At 39.3% G+C, this 17033-nt stretch overlaps 1 protein-coding gene across 5 annotated transcripts in view; it reads right to left on the reverse strand.

Moving 5' to 3' along the window:
• The window catches only part of ap1b1 (adaptor related protein complex 1 subunit beta 1), a 79610-nt gene that overhangs the window by 18239 nt on the left and 44338 nt on the right, over positions 1–17033 (reverse strand). For 2 of the 5 annotated variants that reach the window (XM_048244014.1, XM_048244012.1), the window contains exons 12-17: positions 15320–15418; positions 10681–10940; positions 9746–9950; positions 9359–9379; positions 7078–7143; positions 5161–5190 (exon numbers count right to left, since the gene is read on the reverse strand). In XM_048244014.1, coding sequence (XP_048099971.1) covers positions 5161–5190; positions 7078–7143; positions 9359–9379; positions 9746–9950; positions 10681–10940; positions 15320–15418 — 681 coding nt within the window. The remainder of the gene's footprint in view (positions 1–5160; positions 5191–7077; positions 7144–9358; positions 9380–9745; positions 9951–10680; positions 10941–15319; positions 15419–17033) is intronic. The other 3 variants (XM_048244013.1, XM_048244015.1, XM_048244016.1) reach the window with 3 other exon arrangements.

Consider the following 17033-nt stretch of genomic DNA (forward strand, 5'->3'; position numbering starts at 1 on the left):
GTGGCGTGGGCGGAAGACAATTGGCAGGGGAGGGTCATGTCTTTTTTAACAATTCTGTCGGAGGGTCATTGAACAATTTCTAGCAGGCAAGAGAGGGTCATGCAACTTCCAACTGAAGCACTCAAAATTTCTCCGGTGGCCCCTTCAATAAATAACGATCAGTCCCTAGATTGCTGCTGGGCTATATGTCTTGGTTCTGTTAACAACTCATTGTCAAACGCATAGCCTCTCTCGCGGTTGCATCCATTACAAACAAACATGCAATGTGAACGTCTGGGATTGGGGAGAGCACTAAATGCTCTACTGAATAAGCACGAAGTCAAACCTTTAAATGAAAAACACTCTTTAATAACACAAAAAAATAAACCGCTAATGAAGTAAACTTGTGACCATCAAAAATCGTTTATCGCTTGTAACTCCGTGATACCAGTATGTAACAGGAAGGCATTTGGCTGAGCAACGGAGGTTAATATGCTCCATGTTTTGTCCAAATGATGACTGTCTATCATCGTTGCACTTTCGGAGGAAACCGAATGTTTCATTCGTCCCGTTTCAATCGTCCGGTTGTACCTACTCAAAACATAGATAGAACCTTATTATTCTAAGGTAGCGAAATAGCGTTCAGCATGATTCATGCCCAATTAATTCCCCTGTTAAAGTGTTAGCCTTTGTAGTTTGGTTTAAGTGATAGCCTATGATAAACGGCTTATGGCCAAATATGTGAAAACGTTAAAATACAGTAGGCGATAAACCCGGAAAAAGTTGACAGTGATTTTTTCATAATCACTTTGGAGGGTCATAGAAAAATGTATTGCTGGCGAGGGAGGGTCACGTCTTTTTGGACTAATGCTCCCAAAACTCCTCCGGTAGCCCCTTAAATAAATAACGAACAGTCCCTAATGAAGTAAACTTGTGACCATCAAAAATCGTTTATCGCCTGTAACTCCGTGATAACAGGACATAACAGGAAGGCATTTGGCTGAGCAACGGAGGTTAATACTCTATATTTTGTCCAAATGAGGTCTGTCTATCATCGTTGCACTCGGAGAAAACCAGAATGTTTAATTTGTCCTGCGTCTCTACGGCTGCAAACGGGATTCACTCGCAGTTAACCAAATACTTCTTTATTAGGGCAGGGCAGGCATATTTCTGGCTATTACATTATTTCTAAACCAGTCTGCTAAAGTCTGTAGTGAAGTCTGTGTAGGGTTTTCCAGGCTCCATTTCTTACGAGACACCCTGCTCACTTGAGTCATCTACCGGTTGTTTGGGTTGTTGCAGCGTCTCACTGGAAAAATACAAATTAAAGTCGCGTGATCCCATGCGCGGACCGCGAGTGAAGCTGGCCAAGTCGAAGCACTGCCCACTGTATGCCTGCTTTAACAATAGGATGATGAGGGAAAAACATCATTCCAGCTAAGCATTCAATAATGAATACGAAATATCATAATATATTAGCCTATAATTAATGTGCAGTAAGCAGAATTTAGGCATGACTGCATGTGTGATTTCTACAGATCAGAATGACATAAGCCTAACAACTGTTTTGAGTTAAGGCTATAGTTAAGCTTATTGAATAACTTCCTGATAGTGAAGACAAGCCATTTTGTGGAATGATGCATCATCGTTTGACATTTGCAACGATGCGACTCAAAAGCAGTCTTTGGTAACATAAGTGACGTCACTCTGTCTGCCACTTGTTGTCTAGCTGTCTGAAACGTTGTTAAATTCGGGACCATTAGCCTTGTTGGGTCATTCCGTGTCAAATCAGACAAAATCCAAGAAAACAATTCTATTGTTTTCATAGTCATTTTGCCCTTGATTGTTTACACTCTCTAAAAGGCTTTATCTTAGAGGCCATGTTTGGACATTCAGATCTTAAAAAGTATTATTCCTAGCCTGACCAAACTTTGTGGAATGGAAGACAAACATGTTCTCAGTACGATTCAATCATTAAAAGTTTGTACCACAGTCTCATTGGTTTTAAGGAAGTCCCTAGTTTCAGAAAAAACATGCAAAAAAAGAGAAAAAAAGTGATATTGAGGGTCTCAAAACTCCTTTATGGTGACACACCTGCCATCAATCAGTATTTTCTCTAGAAATGTAATCCTTTGTTAATGTTCTCCCAAAATGTGAAGTCTCCATAACAAAAGGCCATGACAATAATAAGGACAAGGCGTGCTCGTATGTTTGTGCTATTTGTGTCATTTTCATGCTTCATGCATTTTCATGTGTTTCATCTGAGGGGGCACTAAAATCGATTTTTTATTGTAAATGTTTATTTTGGTGTTCCCAAAACACCTGTAACTACATGCATTTATTCTGTGAATGGGACTTGGGACAATACTGGTACTTTACACACTAAATGTCCATATACTTAGCTATTTCCACATAGATTGTTATGGCCCTAATAGCTACCCCACATACCATTTCAGTTGCTTGAAAATGACACAAAAATAAAAACACGCCTTGTTTTATCCTTATTATTGTCATGGTCATTTGATGTGGAGACTTCAAATTGTGGGAAAACATTAATAAACTGATGTATTTGAAGAGGAAATAGTGACTGATATTTGGAAATTTTTCCAAAATCTAGGGACCTTTTGAAAGTCAAGAAACATTTAGTACAGACTCTAAATTGTTTACACATGCTTAATGAGTTGGTCTTTCACCCTAGAAAATTTGCTAGGGAAAATATTTGTCAAGATATTAATGCCCAAACATGGCACATGTTTTTCAAGCTGTAAAAATGAAAGAATTTCAAAGTTTGAAAAAGATATGAAGACATAAGATTTGCACAGAAATATTTCACAGGCCTTGGTTTTAGGACCCATTGATGATATACACAAGGTTTGAACAAAATCTGAGACGGTGCAGCAACAACCTTATCTGATTTGACACGAAATGACCCTGTTTCAATTTGGGACCTTGCAGTCGGAATGGTCATTTGTTTATTCAAAGTCAAGTCCAATGTAGCCTGGGCTTATTTTTATTACTATAGTTTATTGCACATACTTTTTATGTAATTTTGAATAGGCACTACATACCCGTGTTTGTTGGTGTGTTGTTGCAAAATCCGCATAATCATTTTATGCAAGCAAACTGGATACAGGGAGTCTTACATTTTAACTGTGATTTAGTACTGCCAAATCTCTGCTTATCCCCTCTCTCTGGTCCTGCGCTGTGCTGTGTGAGATAGGTGGCTACGGTAGAGCGGAGAAAGCCAACGTGTGCTTCTTTTACCTATATATAATGATATCTTTTGCTTTTCTTATCCAAACAATGTCAAACTATGCACTGCACTTTACTCATACCAGTAGCAGGACACCTGCCAAGTTTGAAATTGAAAGGACGAACGACACACAGACAGACAAACGTTCCTGCAATTTATGGATCGATAAATGCGATTGGTTTTTGGGATAGGCGTCCGACAACGAGTACTCGGGGGCAACAGCCAGGCCAGCCGGCCAAAATAACGGAATGAATTAGGCCTAGGCTATTCCGACCGCAGAGAGGAGGGCGTCCATTTCACTCAACTTAGGCAAAGTGTCCCCAAATAATTAGAATCAATAGGTGTTGGAAACGGTGACTCATGTGCATTGTATTTATGCGCATTACCACGGTTGTGCATCACTAATTCGCATGAGTTGGATGAAAACATGCTTAATGTCTTACAAGAGGTAGTAACACCTGGCTTTTATCGATGCTGCTTATCAGTCTAGTACTTTAACAGTATTGCTATCTGTTATTTTTTAAAAGAAAAAAAAAAAAATTAAGAACAGAATTAACTTGAATTGCTTTACCTTTTCCTATCCTGGCCCTACTGTGTACCACTTTAAAACAATGGTACTACAGTTTGCTGCCCAAGAATGTTGGTCATACCAGTAATATTTATTTACCTTCTCTCTTAACTTTTAAATTAAAAAATGAATGCTATACTTTCTCTTCTTTACAGCATATTTTTACTCAGTGATACTTTGCCTGAAAATCCCATATAACTAAATCAACCCCTACTCTCTGAAAAAAAGAGTTTCTGAAAGAAAGAAATTCATTCAAAAGATGCTCCTGCAACCTGTCTTGTACACAGCCACAGGCATAAAACACACTGGATTTGTACTTGCAAACTCATGGATGCTAGACTCTGTAACCAGTGAATAGACTATGTGTACCAAAGGCTCTTCTTGTACGCTCATTTACAGTGGGGGGTAAAAAGCTTTCTGGGGCTCAGCCATGGCGGGTGGGGGTCCATCAATGCCAGCTGCACTATTCTTGCTATGTGTACTTTGTTACTAGCATCCAGACTATTACTAGTAAACTATTACTAGTAGCCAGACTAAACATTGACAATCTAGAAAGCAACTGCTCAGTGTGACGAGTTAAAGTATAAGAGTAAAACTGCAACCAAGCTTGGCTAGCAAAATTCAGCAGGCTAATACATGCGCCACTAAAAGGGTCATATAGTGAAATTTTACAAAATTAATGTATGAAGTGCAATTTTCAATTTGGGAAATCATAGTAATATGATTGAAGCATAGTTGCGGGAAGCACATTCACTGGACCTTTTCAGAGTCCCAGCCATTTCTCTGGGGGCCTGCCCTAACCACAACACTTTTGATGTCCTTCTAATAATTTCTTGTTTTACAGCAGCAACCCATGAAATCAAGTCAAAAATAATGGAAGACCTAAAACTCAGGTTGGAGAAAATGATGGAGTGGCCACATCATTATATCATTTAGAAGTACTACCATCACCTCTATTCTTTATGATAAATTATAAAGTATAAGTATAGTATATAAACTCTTTTGATCCCGTGAGGGAAATTTGGTCTCTGCATTTATCCCAATCCGTGAATTAGCGAAACACACTCAGCACACAGTGAACACACAGTGAGATGAAGCACACACTAATCCCGGCGCAGTGAGCTGCCTGCAACAACAGCGGCTCTCGGGGAGCAGTGAGGGGTTAGGTGCCTTGCTCAAGGGCACTTCAGCCGTGCCTACTGGTCGGGGTCCGAATCGGCAACCCTCCGGTTACAAGACCGAAGCGCTAACCGGTAGGCCACGGCTGCCCCCTAAAATGAGACCAAAACCAAATCCTGAGTCAAACTATTATTCCAAGTCAAGGATTAAATCAGAGGATGAAAAGAAATCTGAAACTCACCGCAGGACTCCCGGCAATATCTCCCCCAAGCTGTCACAAATAAGACAAAACAATTCATATGTATAACAGCAGTTAATTTACTAACTCACCATTCAGATGAGTGAAACAGAATGACAATTGTAAAAGAAAAAAAAGGTTTGTAAAAATGTATAACAGGATTACAGATGCCGAACATGACTATGGAAGATACAGCACATAAGGTCTGACATAGGGTCGTCACAATGTGAGATTTTCAGTTGCCAAAAATTAAATAAATTAATAAATGCAATGCTATCAGTCAAATTCATCTTTACATTAATTTGTTGTCCTTTAATGGCAAATACAAGTGTAGTAAGCTGGAGTCTGTATATTTGTATATTTTGTAAATATAAATAAAGTACGAAAGAACAAGAACAAGAACCAGAGAGTTATTGGCAGGGTGCGATTTGTTTGGGGGGGGTGATGGGGATCAACCTCTCCTCTGGTTTTTACATCCCCATCTCTGCTGAATGAATTTCATCCTCGGAGGGGACAACCCCGTCAATGATTAAAAACCGATTGAAATAACAGGCAGGTTTTGACAAGTTTTTTTTTACACAAATAGCCTACATTGCTAGCACTAACTTTCACCTGACCCGAACTGTCGGTAGCCTCGGAATTCGCGAACGTTCCCATGCACATACACTGTGTACATGGATTTAGTGCCATGAATCACATCCTCACTGATGGGCGCAACAGAATGAACGAGTCCACACTGAACAGTCTTTTCTTCATCACTGTTGATGGGCCAGACGTTCGTTCGTTCCCTGCTCAGAAGTTCGCAGAGATGTGGATAAAGGGCGAAACGCTGGATATGACGCGCCAACAGGAAACCCGAAAAGGCCACATGACGTCCGACATCAGAGCAAACTGTTTACTTAGTCTAATTAGCTGAAATATTTTGACATGATGTGAAATCTTAATCGATAAGGTTTTTTGATACGTTTTACAGTTGCCCATTTGCCTTAAATCCTCTGCCATGTTCACGTGATTGGTCCTTATCCATGGCCATGAAACTTAATTAGGCCATCTCCCACATCCCAGGTGTGCCCGTCACAGAAAATTAAATGTTTCATGTCTTTTTAGTTTGCATTAAAAATGAATGTTCAACTGTTCAAAAATGTAATAGGGCCTACCGTTAACTAATTAAGCCTCTAAATTGTTTGTTTTTTCATGATTTAAAAAAAAAAAAAAAATCGCACCCTGGTTATTGGCACTGAACTATTTTACAGTATTAGCATATGTATTATCAAATATCACCGTCATTGCAATAGCAGAATATTGTGACACCCCCAAGTCTGAATATATAACAGGCAGTGCAACTAAAATGGGAGGGTGTGGTAAATGTGATGATGACTTTTTGCTACTCTTAAAAGGTGCCATGTGTAAGAATTGAGGTAAAAATATCCAAAAAAATTAGCTACACGCATCAAAAGAATGAGAAGAAATAAGGGCGATGATGTAATTAAAAGAATGACAAGGTATAGTGCTGCAGAGATATCAACCTGAATTAGCATGCTAAATTACTAGCCACAGCCCGACAGGTGTATACTCTTTGGTTCAAGTACGCCCACAAGCCGTGCGAGTTATTCTTGTATTGCAGTTTGGCTGGCGGTTATGTTGCCCGCACACCGCCTCCCATGGCAGAAACTGGTATTATGACACCTGTCGGGCTGTGGCTAGTAATTTAGCATGCTAATACCTCAATTCTTACACATGGCACCTTTAAAGAGTTGAACTCCTACAGCACAAAATCACAAGACTAAACTATATACAAATAGGGATGGTTGAAAAAAATGGTTAGAACAGGCAACTAAGTCAAAACTGATGATGTTAAGGGCCCTCTTCATTTACATTGTCTGAAAAAGCATCTGTTGTAAGCTTTAACCCTCCACAGACCTCAGGGTGACTACATTCTGAGGGTGACTGCGGTGACTGAGTCTCCATCCGAGATGGAACGTGAGGCTGATGATGGGATGAAAACATGCATAGAATGAATGGATTAGCAAGATTGTGTAAAGCAACTATTGTCTACTATTTCTAAACTAGTCAGAATTTTTTACTGTCAGGACTAGGGCTGCTAGATTTTTGGAAAAAAAATCTATAACATGGCTACAAAAGTTAGAAAACCTATAATAATAATAAAAAAATGTACAGTATATGGGTAAACTATAGACTTCCTCAAACGGAACTTGATACGGAAAATATTTTCTTAATATTTATAGTTTACCACCCACAAACTGGCACTATCACCAAATTTCATATTGTCGTTGGTAGATTCATCTGTTGAACAAACCAATACTCCAAAAGTTTTGAAACTCCATGTGTAAGAAATCTTTGACCATATTCCTTTGAGAACCATTTTCTGTATTTAGAGAAAAATATTTAAATAATTTTATTTTCTGATGAATTTGCATTTAGGTCATTCCATGCCACCTCACCTAGAGCCTCACTGGTCATATCCTGGTACAAGGAAAGGAAAACAACAAATGGTACTGATAAAAACAAATGAGTAACAATTTGAGGCCTTTGTGGTTGGCTATGCCATGAGATAGATATTTGTTTAAAATAAATTATTTTGTTATGTTTTTTATTGATTTTGTTATGTATGTTTGTCTTATAAATAGGGCTGTCAAAATAAAGCGTTCATTTAGATTAATAACGCACTAAAAAAAATTAACGCTGATTAATCACCTTTAACCCAGTGCACTTCTGGCTACAGTGACTGAAGGAGACAGACGAGAAAGCGCTGCTTGTGAAACATTACCTCGTCAGTAGATATACTGCGGCTCTTTGGAAATTTTGCCTGTTAGTCCTTCACCTCCACAACAAAAGCATTTTCATTGTGTACAAGGGGAACAAGCCTTAAGAAATAGGTTATTTACAACGGCAAAGTAAAATATCAATATATCGCAACTCTAGGATGAGCTCTAGATTTTTACATTTAAAATCACTCTTCTGAACCTCTCCATTCCCTACTCCTGCCATTCTTGGTAATCCACAACTCTTAACATGCTCTCTCCTTGCTTGTTACAATGATTCTTGAAACATGTTTTTGCTTATGTATAGATGCAAATTTCAAACAATGTTCACACAAGTCTGCAACAAAGGATAATATAGTATTCTCTGCTAAACATTCCTCTGTATCCACATTGCACAAGTACGCCATTTTGCAGCGGATATATTATACATTGTGGCGCTGTGTGTCTAACTTTTTACAGTGTGTGTGTGTGTGTACACCAGTGTGTATGTCTGAGTGTTCATCTGTGTGTGCACGCCAGTGTGTGGAAGTGTGTCTGTACAAACTTTTACAGCCAAGTATGTCTGTCTGTACAAAACATATACAGACCTGTCAACCTTGAAGAATTTTTTGAGCAGACATTTTGAATAGCGACCCATCTTTAATGTTGAATATCTATCTAAATGTGTTCCTGAAAGTGCAAACTGAATCTTTTACAGTAACTCTATAATGCTGACAATCTGTTTTAGAGGCTAATAATCTGTTTAACAACCATAAGTGACCTATGAAAAACACTTGTTTTGATAGGGACTGATGTGGATATGTTGTCCATTTTGTGTGTGGCCTCTATTCAAACATGTCTGGTATTATTACCTTTTTTCAATCCATTATTATAAGATTTATTTTGCAAAGGGATATTCACCCTCTCTTCCACGCAGATCACTCAAAGCTGTGAGATGCTTTCTGTTCTGACTTACATGCACACTTTACAGCCTTTAGTTTCTGGGCTGACGACATGTTACATACAGATTTTGTTCCAGGCTGTTCCAGCTTTACATGCAGAATTTGTTCAGCTTGAAAAATGTATGACAAAAACTATTAACACATCTCACACACCTATGTGAGTGAATAGACTATTCTATCCATCTCTTTCAACGAGAATTCATGATATGACCTGGGTGGCTGTAGGTAAGTTGGGATACATATTGACCTGTGCCATGTTGCAGTCCGAGTAACACACTGATTTACCTTTGATGGCACAATGGTAGGACAAATTATGTAGAAAATATAGACTTTTGATTTTTTAAACTGGACTTTGTAGGTTAAAAGTAGAAAAAAATGCTAGCCTAGTTTCCCAGCAAGAACACTCTCACAGCCATCAGATTCTCCCAAATGAAGTGTTATGATGACTGTTGATTTTTTTCTCCTGTTAGTAATTACCGTTTCTGATTCATCCCCCATCTACAGACACGGAATGCACAAGAGAAGAGGAGAAGAAAGATCAAGCTGAAAACAAGTCAAAATCAGTGGAGGTAGACTTAAAGCCACCATACTTGGAAATACTGAGAAATACTGGGATGCCTTTACAGTAGTCAGTCACTGAGTTGACTGACAAGCATTGGGGTGGATCAGAAAAGTCAGCACACTAAAGCCTCATCTATGGTATAATCTTGTTTCACTTCTTATGCTTACTCTGGAAGAGAATGAACTTTACTTTTGGTGGAGGCAAAAGTAAAACTGCCATCATGTGTCATCTTGTGCAGGTTAGTTTGGATCAAAATACAATATTTTAATCAATCAACCATTAAAAGTTTGAACATGGCATACCAGACTGTCAAGGCCACCCCCAAGGAGGTCCATGGCGCCCATCTGCATGGATGGGGTCACAGTGGGAGCAGAAGAGGTCGGTGGTGCCAGATCAAGATTTAGCAAGTCGCCAAGTAAGTCACCCTGAGAGGGAATGACAGCAGGAGGAGTGTCAGGCACCGCTCCAACTGGCTGACCAACATCTGGGCTCTCGGAACTCTCACCTCTGGTAAAGACAAAAATGAGAGCAAAAGGGGCAAAAAAGTCATCAGAAAGATAGGTACATATGACCACAAGTACACCATATGTGCAGGATGGTGTATTATTAAACACAAAATGGAGTAGTTGTAGAACATTTAGAGAAAACAGAAAAGTCCCTGATACCATGACATCCTTTCTCACTCAAATAGATGCAGCATAGATAAAATAGTACATGTACACACAATTAGGTGCCGCCACCTAACATCACGAAGTGGGTAGCGGCCATGTTGGAAGTATGCGTAAGAGACATGAGATGCATAAGGGGGCAGGGACAGGCGTAATGAACGTAATGAAGTGACATCTTAGTAAAACTTGTCTTCTTCACACACGCTGAAGAATTTCCATAGCTGACATATTGCAGGTTAATCCACAAGTTTTCCTACATGTGCGTGCCATGTGCACGTGTGGTGCTGATGTTGCGCAATTTTAAAATCATACAGCGCGAGTGTATTTGACTGGTATAAAATTGACATTTCTCAGACTGACCAGCCAGTTGCCGGTCATGGCCGATCACGTGAAAATCAGTCAATTCCAGCCGATAAACCGGTGCATCTCCACTAACAAGAACTACTGGTTTATTAAATTAAAACAGCATCCAGAGAGGCCTATACTAGGATATCTAAGATAATCAACACTTGACACCAACAACCTATATACAGTATTTTCATGTGTGAAAAGTCTATTGAGTGACTCACGAGCCAGCACGTGCAGGGAGCCTTCTGTGCTGCACACCACGGCTGCCCTCAACAAAGGCACTGGGTGGTTTGTGGTAGACAGAAGCAAGAGTGCCGATGTGGCATATAAGCTCTTCAAGCAGGGTGGGCTCAATTAAATCTGTCTCTTCTGAGATCAGAGGCTTTTCTGCGAGCACAACCTCCTTGGCTGCCACAGGGTCAGTAGAGAGCAGGCGCCAGTAGATGTATCCACGATCACGAAGGTCAGGGTTGTCAGAGTCCTATAGAGAGAATAAAGAAGAAAGTCAGATTTAATCGAGCAGGAGCAAAGCAATTAATAAGCAAACCGTGGTTAACAGTAGCAATCCTGAAGACTACTTCACAGAATATATTGTGGTTCAGTATCTAACATATTTTAGTTTAAAGTCTTGAAGTACTCCACAAATTATTGTTGCTCTATATCTGGGTGAGAAGGTGTGGCAGTTCAAAACCCTCAAGGGGTAGTCTAATTTAAGTAAGTAATAAACATCTAAACATCTATTTACACTAGTGCAGTGCCCGCTCAAACATGTCATTCCTGTAGAAAACCAACAGCCCAATTACATGCCCGCAGGTAGGCCTGCTTTAAAAAAAGGATGATGGAGATAATCATTCCAGCTAAGCATTCAATAATGAATACTGAATATTTTATTATAATACATTATAATAAATGTGCAGTGAGCATCATTTATGCATGGCTGCATGTGGCATTTTTTTACTGATCAAAATCACATAAGCCTAACAGCCGTTTTGAGTTAAGGCTATAAGAAAAATCATTTTGTAGAATGATGCATCATCATATGAAATTTGCAACGATGTAACTCAAAAACAAATCTCTGGTAGCCTATAAGTGACATCATGCTCTGTCTGCCACTTGCTATTTGAAGCTGGCCATGTTTTGCATGAGTGGCATTCTGAAAAGACCTTAAATTCGGGACCATTATCGCTTGTTTCCTTGGGACCTTGCAGTCAGATGTCATTTATTTATTCAAAGTCTAAAGACAGTCCAAAGTAACCTGGGCTATTTTAAGTTTCAGTTTATTGCACATTATTTTTTTACATTGTTTTGAATAGCCACTGCATACCCGTGTTTGTTGCAAAATTTGAGGAATCATTTTATGCAAGCAAACTGCATACAGAGGCATTTTTTATTGTTGAGGTCAGACATGATAATCATCCAAACATCTTGCATCTTGACTTATAACCGTGCAAGGACTGATGTTGGCACATAGACACCTGGCTAAATTGCAATCAAATGTGGTTAGCATCATTATCAAGTGTAAATTTGTTCAAAACTGTAGCATTCAAGTTAACTAAGCAAGTATGTAAGAAGCCGTGTCCCAGTGCTAACCAAGTGTTGTAACGATTACCGGTGTAACGGTAAACTACATAAAAATTCTCTACGATAACAACGACTGTTTTGATCTTAATTATGTTAATTACCAGGGTGCGAAAAACGTGTGTGGAATACTTTCCAGCATAAGATTTGTGGATCTGCTCATAGGCTAGTTTAAACTGTGGCCTATGTTTTTCTTGTCCCCTATGCCTGCTTCATTCTTCCTGACAAGGGGCCCGTTGCACAAAACTAGGATAAGGGATTAAGCCGGGATATCTTGGTCATCCTGGCTCAATTTATCCGTGATCCGGTTGCACAAAAGCAAGATAGGGGGCAGTAGGATATGTTACGGTATAAGTTACTAAGGAGATTTATTCTGTGGCGCTAGCCTGCACCAGACCAGGCTAAGTTCCAGGATCTATGTAATCTCATCCCTTATCTCAGTCAGCAGTCACCACAAATGGAAACCAATAGTTATTCCACTGCCCACTACACATTGTTATCACATATAACTAGATCCACTGTCATTATTTAAACATTTGTGATAATTAAATAATTTAAATCATTCCAAATTCCTCTGCCACTGCAGGACATATTTCACTGAAATTCACAGCATGCATCTCTACCACTGCTGGACATATTTAAATTAAATTTAAAGCATGCTTATTAACATTACATATTGGTCCCTCACCAGCCGACCACTGTCTTCATCAGGGAAGATTGCTTTGCTTTATCACGGTGGCGGTGTTGGCTTTCTTTTTAATTATGTGTTTTACATACTCGCCATTCCCTACCTGCCGTGCGACAATGTGACATCACGGGAGAGCCGTAACCATTTATACTCGCGCGTGGTGGTCGCAACACTAGTTGCAATATTCTCCTAAACAGAGGTGTTGCTGTTGTGAAAAGACTATCGCTACCTGCTTGACACCGTAGAAGAAGCAATGAAGCCGCTCTACTTGCCATGGTGAATCAGTGAATCTGTGATCGTTTTGGATTCATTGAGCTCAGCTCAGTCACTTATCTTGGATGTCTTGATCCTACTTTTGTGCAACGGGCCTCAGGACGGACGAATGAATGAATGAAACAGTATGCACATTCCGCTTTTGTTGAAATAATTTCTGAACTTCCAGGGTGGCACAATCTTTTTGTAAATTCATTCAATTACAAAAAAGGCTCTGCCTTAGGCTTGTGAGTAACAGGCATGCACAAGATACAGCTTCAATTAAAGGAGTTGCAGCTTTATTTAGTGACCAACAATTCACTAACTTTGCCTCAGTCGCCAGCCCATCTAACTTCTATTAGTTTTGCGCATTTTCCCTCTGCCTTTGCACTAACACGCACCGAGTAACAAAGCCACACCACTTTTGACAAGACTCTATGCTATACCGCGATAATACTGACCATGATAATTTTGCTCACTATAATAGTCATGTTAAATTTCCATACTGTTACATCTCTAGCGCTAACATTAGAATAATGTTGAGTTGGTGAGGTTAGTATGCTATAATATTACAGCTGCTTGTCAATATCGACTATTCATGCAAAGCACTAGGCTATTCATCAAACGTCCATCAATAAAATAAGCAAACAATGAGTACCTAGGCCTATTTTAATAATTATAAGGCCATCACAATTAAAATAATAACCATATGGTAGTAGGCAGACAATCTGTTTTGTTTTGCGGGCAAATACATTTAGCGAATAGTTTATAAATGGAATAAAAGCTCCTTAAAAATTAGCACGGAGGTAGCTGAACCAATAAGACAACATAATTACCATTAGAATTAACTTAGCTTGGCTGTTAGATGCAGAGAATAAATCCCCATGGTAACTTATGTGCCATCTCTTTTGTGAAACCAAGTCAAGGCTAAATTCATCCAGGATAACCTAAAAATACCAGCTTAATCCCTTATCAAGGTTTTGTGAAATACCCCTCTGGTCTCATTTCTATAATAATAATAATAATAATAATAATAATAATATAAAATCTCCCAATAGAGTGTCCCAGTGACTTCCGTTTTACTTCCGCTACAAGGGACCTGTCTTTCAAAAAAATATGAACGGGAGTTAATGGAGAGATAACAATTATTTTTTGGTCCAGTTTGAATTGTGCCACGAATTTCACATATGATGTGTGTGAATTTAAAAGATCATTTTTCACATCAAGACAGTACTGTTGTTCGGTGGACTTCAAAGGTTATGTTGGTTTTGTGCGAATCCGCTCAGTGGACTACATCTCTCGTCTCGAACGATGTACGTCACCAACGTAATGAAACGATAAGTTTAGCATGCTAGCTGTTATGCTAGTTAACGGTTGCATCTTGCTGCCTGCTATGTCACTTAACAGTATCTAATGTACAGTCTATGGACGAATACAACTTACCTGATGTGTTTAATCCTCTGACTCATGGTATTTTCATCGGCAAGGAAAGCCCAATTAAGATCTGTTGCTGGTATGCTTGTACAATCTAGTGTGGCTGTGAATGAGCGAACATCACTAGCGCGACTGATGGGTTTGTAGTCGTTGGAATTACGATCTTTCACAATGTTGTAATTCAATAGTTACGAAACAAACTGCAAATGTCTTTACATGAAAAATTGTCTTTAAAATTGACAAACATCATATGGGTAATTCAAGGCACAAGTCAACCAGGACCAGAAAATCATTTATTTTTCGCCATAGACTGGCGTTCAAAATGTTTTGAAAGATAGGTCCCATGGAGGCAAATGGAAGTGGCGTCACTGGGACACTCTATAATAATTTAAAAAAAAAAACTTCCAATCATAAGGAAACTGTGGTATTGTTGTACCTGGACCCTATTCTGTAGGTCTTTAGGTCTGAACTTTCAATAGGGACAAAAACAGAGAATCACTCCAAATCTGAGCTAGCATGCCAACACAGCAATGGCCATCTTTTAGGGCACATACAAACACTTGTTTTACAGTTTACATTTATGGAGGTCAACAGACACAGGGGTATTTCTGCAGGGATCCTGTACATGATGGCCAACACTTGTAATGATGTTGACGTCACTGATGAAAAAAATGTTTCCTTTGATGACATGCTCCACAGAATTACTCAATCAGTCTGTGTTGTGTCTCAAATAAATCAATTCCTTCCAATTATGTCCTCTTTTGAGGTATCCACTATCCCTTCACAATTTATCATGTCATTTGATGGCCAAGTGGGAGTAGTAATTTCTTCTGGATTGTTTTCATCAGGAATTTGCCATGTATTTCAAATCTGAAAGTTGTATCTGTGCAACAAGAGTTATAACTCACCTGAGTGGCTAAACTTAGCACCTGCTGTACAAGTTCCTGTGTCTCAGTAGGCTTCTTTAGAAAGAGTTTCACAATGGCTGTCAGGAGCTGCAGCTGCACCTATAATATAAAGTAAATGTCACTAATACCAGCAACACTTAAACATTGTAACACTTAACTCATTGAATGCCAAGCTGTTTTCGGAAGCTTTGTCCTAGAGTGCCAGCAATCTAGACCATTGTTGATTATTTTTGTACAGCCACAGTATATTCTGTGTTATAGCTATGAACACATACAATGGCTCGTTTAAAATGTGAGACTTTAAGCTCTCAGTGGGTGCAAACCGTGTATTTCTACACGCCTCTGTTCCTGAGAAATTCCAAGCTAAACAGTGGCTAGTTTTCATCAAAATCGCTGTTTTTTTTTCTAGAAATGGAGATATAACGTCTTTCATGAAATATTAAGTGTTGCCTGTAAACTTTCCAGGAAGTGATCAGCAAGACCTGGCGAGACTGCCACCTAGTGATAGACCCACGAAAATAGCCTGGTTTTGAGATGACGTGCATGAGTCACTGATTCAACCCAAAGCGGCAACCGAGTTATGATAAAATGTCCAGATAAAATGTCCAGATTGTGCGTTTTCATGAGTTTTCGATCGTCATATATTTCATTTCCATTCATCACAGAGTTCCCAAAAATCACATAAGGTGTGTTAGAGTGTCTAGTTTCATAATGTAAAAAAAGGCTAAAAACGTAATATTACGTTTTTGCGAAGAGATGGTAGTAATATTACGTTTATGGCACTCAACGTATGGGAAGGAAAAACGTAATATTACGTTTTTTGCACTCAATGAGTTAAATGTATTTTTAATATACCAACAAAAATGAACAAAATTAAATCAAAAACTTGCCAAACCCATATTGAAATATTTATGAATTTCATGATTACATTTAGACATTTAGGAAAGTATGTTTTCTATCCAGTCTAATAATATGGCTGGCTGGTTTACAAGATAATGCACAAGAATGGTTCACCAAAACCCAGCGCAAGCGGCTGCTTGCCTCTCAGCTAGCAGCTAGTTCAGCGTTTCTCAAACTGTGGGTCGCGGAGACATGCCAGGTGGGGCGCGAACTGATGTGAAAAACAGGAGTTTTTTTTTTTTATCTGTAGCCACTGGTAGCACCCGATGCGCAATGGACGCACTGTGTTATTCACAGGGAAGCGCTCGTGTCAAGTCGTGTTAGTTAGTCCCGACCTACATGAGATTTTGAACGTTGTTGTGAATTTCATCAAAACCCGGCCTTTAAAAGCGCGTCTATTCTCCACACTTTGCGAAGAGATGGTAGCTGACCAAAAGGCTGTACTGTTTCACAGCGAGGCAATGTGGCTTTCCCGAGGTAAAGTGCTGTCGCGCGTGTTTGAGCTCCGAGTCGCCTCTTCTTGAAGAGCGCATGTTTGAATCTGCAAGCACGTTCACTAATGAACATTTCTTGATGAAGCTGGACTATCTTAGCGATATATTTGATATATCTTAGCGCTACATTTGAGTTAAATGTCCAATTACAAGGCAAAGACAAGCACCTACCTCACCTAGTAAATAAGATTACCGCATTCTCCAAAAAAACTTGAGTAGGCCTATGGGACAGGCGCCTCGATCACGACAGTATTATGCCTTTGAGATTTCTGAGCGAAATCGCTGAAACGTCTGATTGGGAGGCACTCTTGTGATCCCCA

The sequence above is a fragment of the Alosa alosa genome, chromosome 5 (assembly GCF_017589495.1).
Source record: "Alosa alosa isolate M-15738 ecotype Scorff River chromosome 5, AALO_Geno_1.1, whole genome shotgun sequence".
In the NCBI taxonomy this organism is placed as follows: Eukaryota; Metazoa; Chordata; class Actinopteri; order Clupeiformes; family Clupeidae; genus Alosa; species Alosa alosa.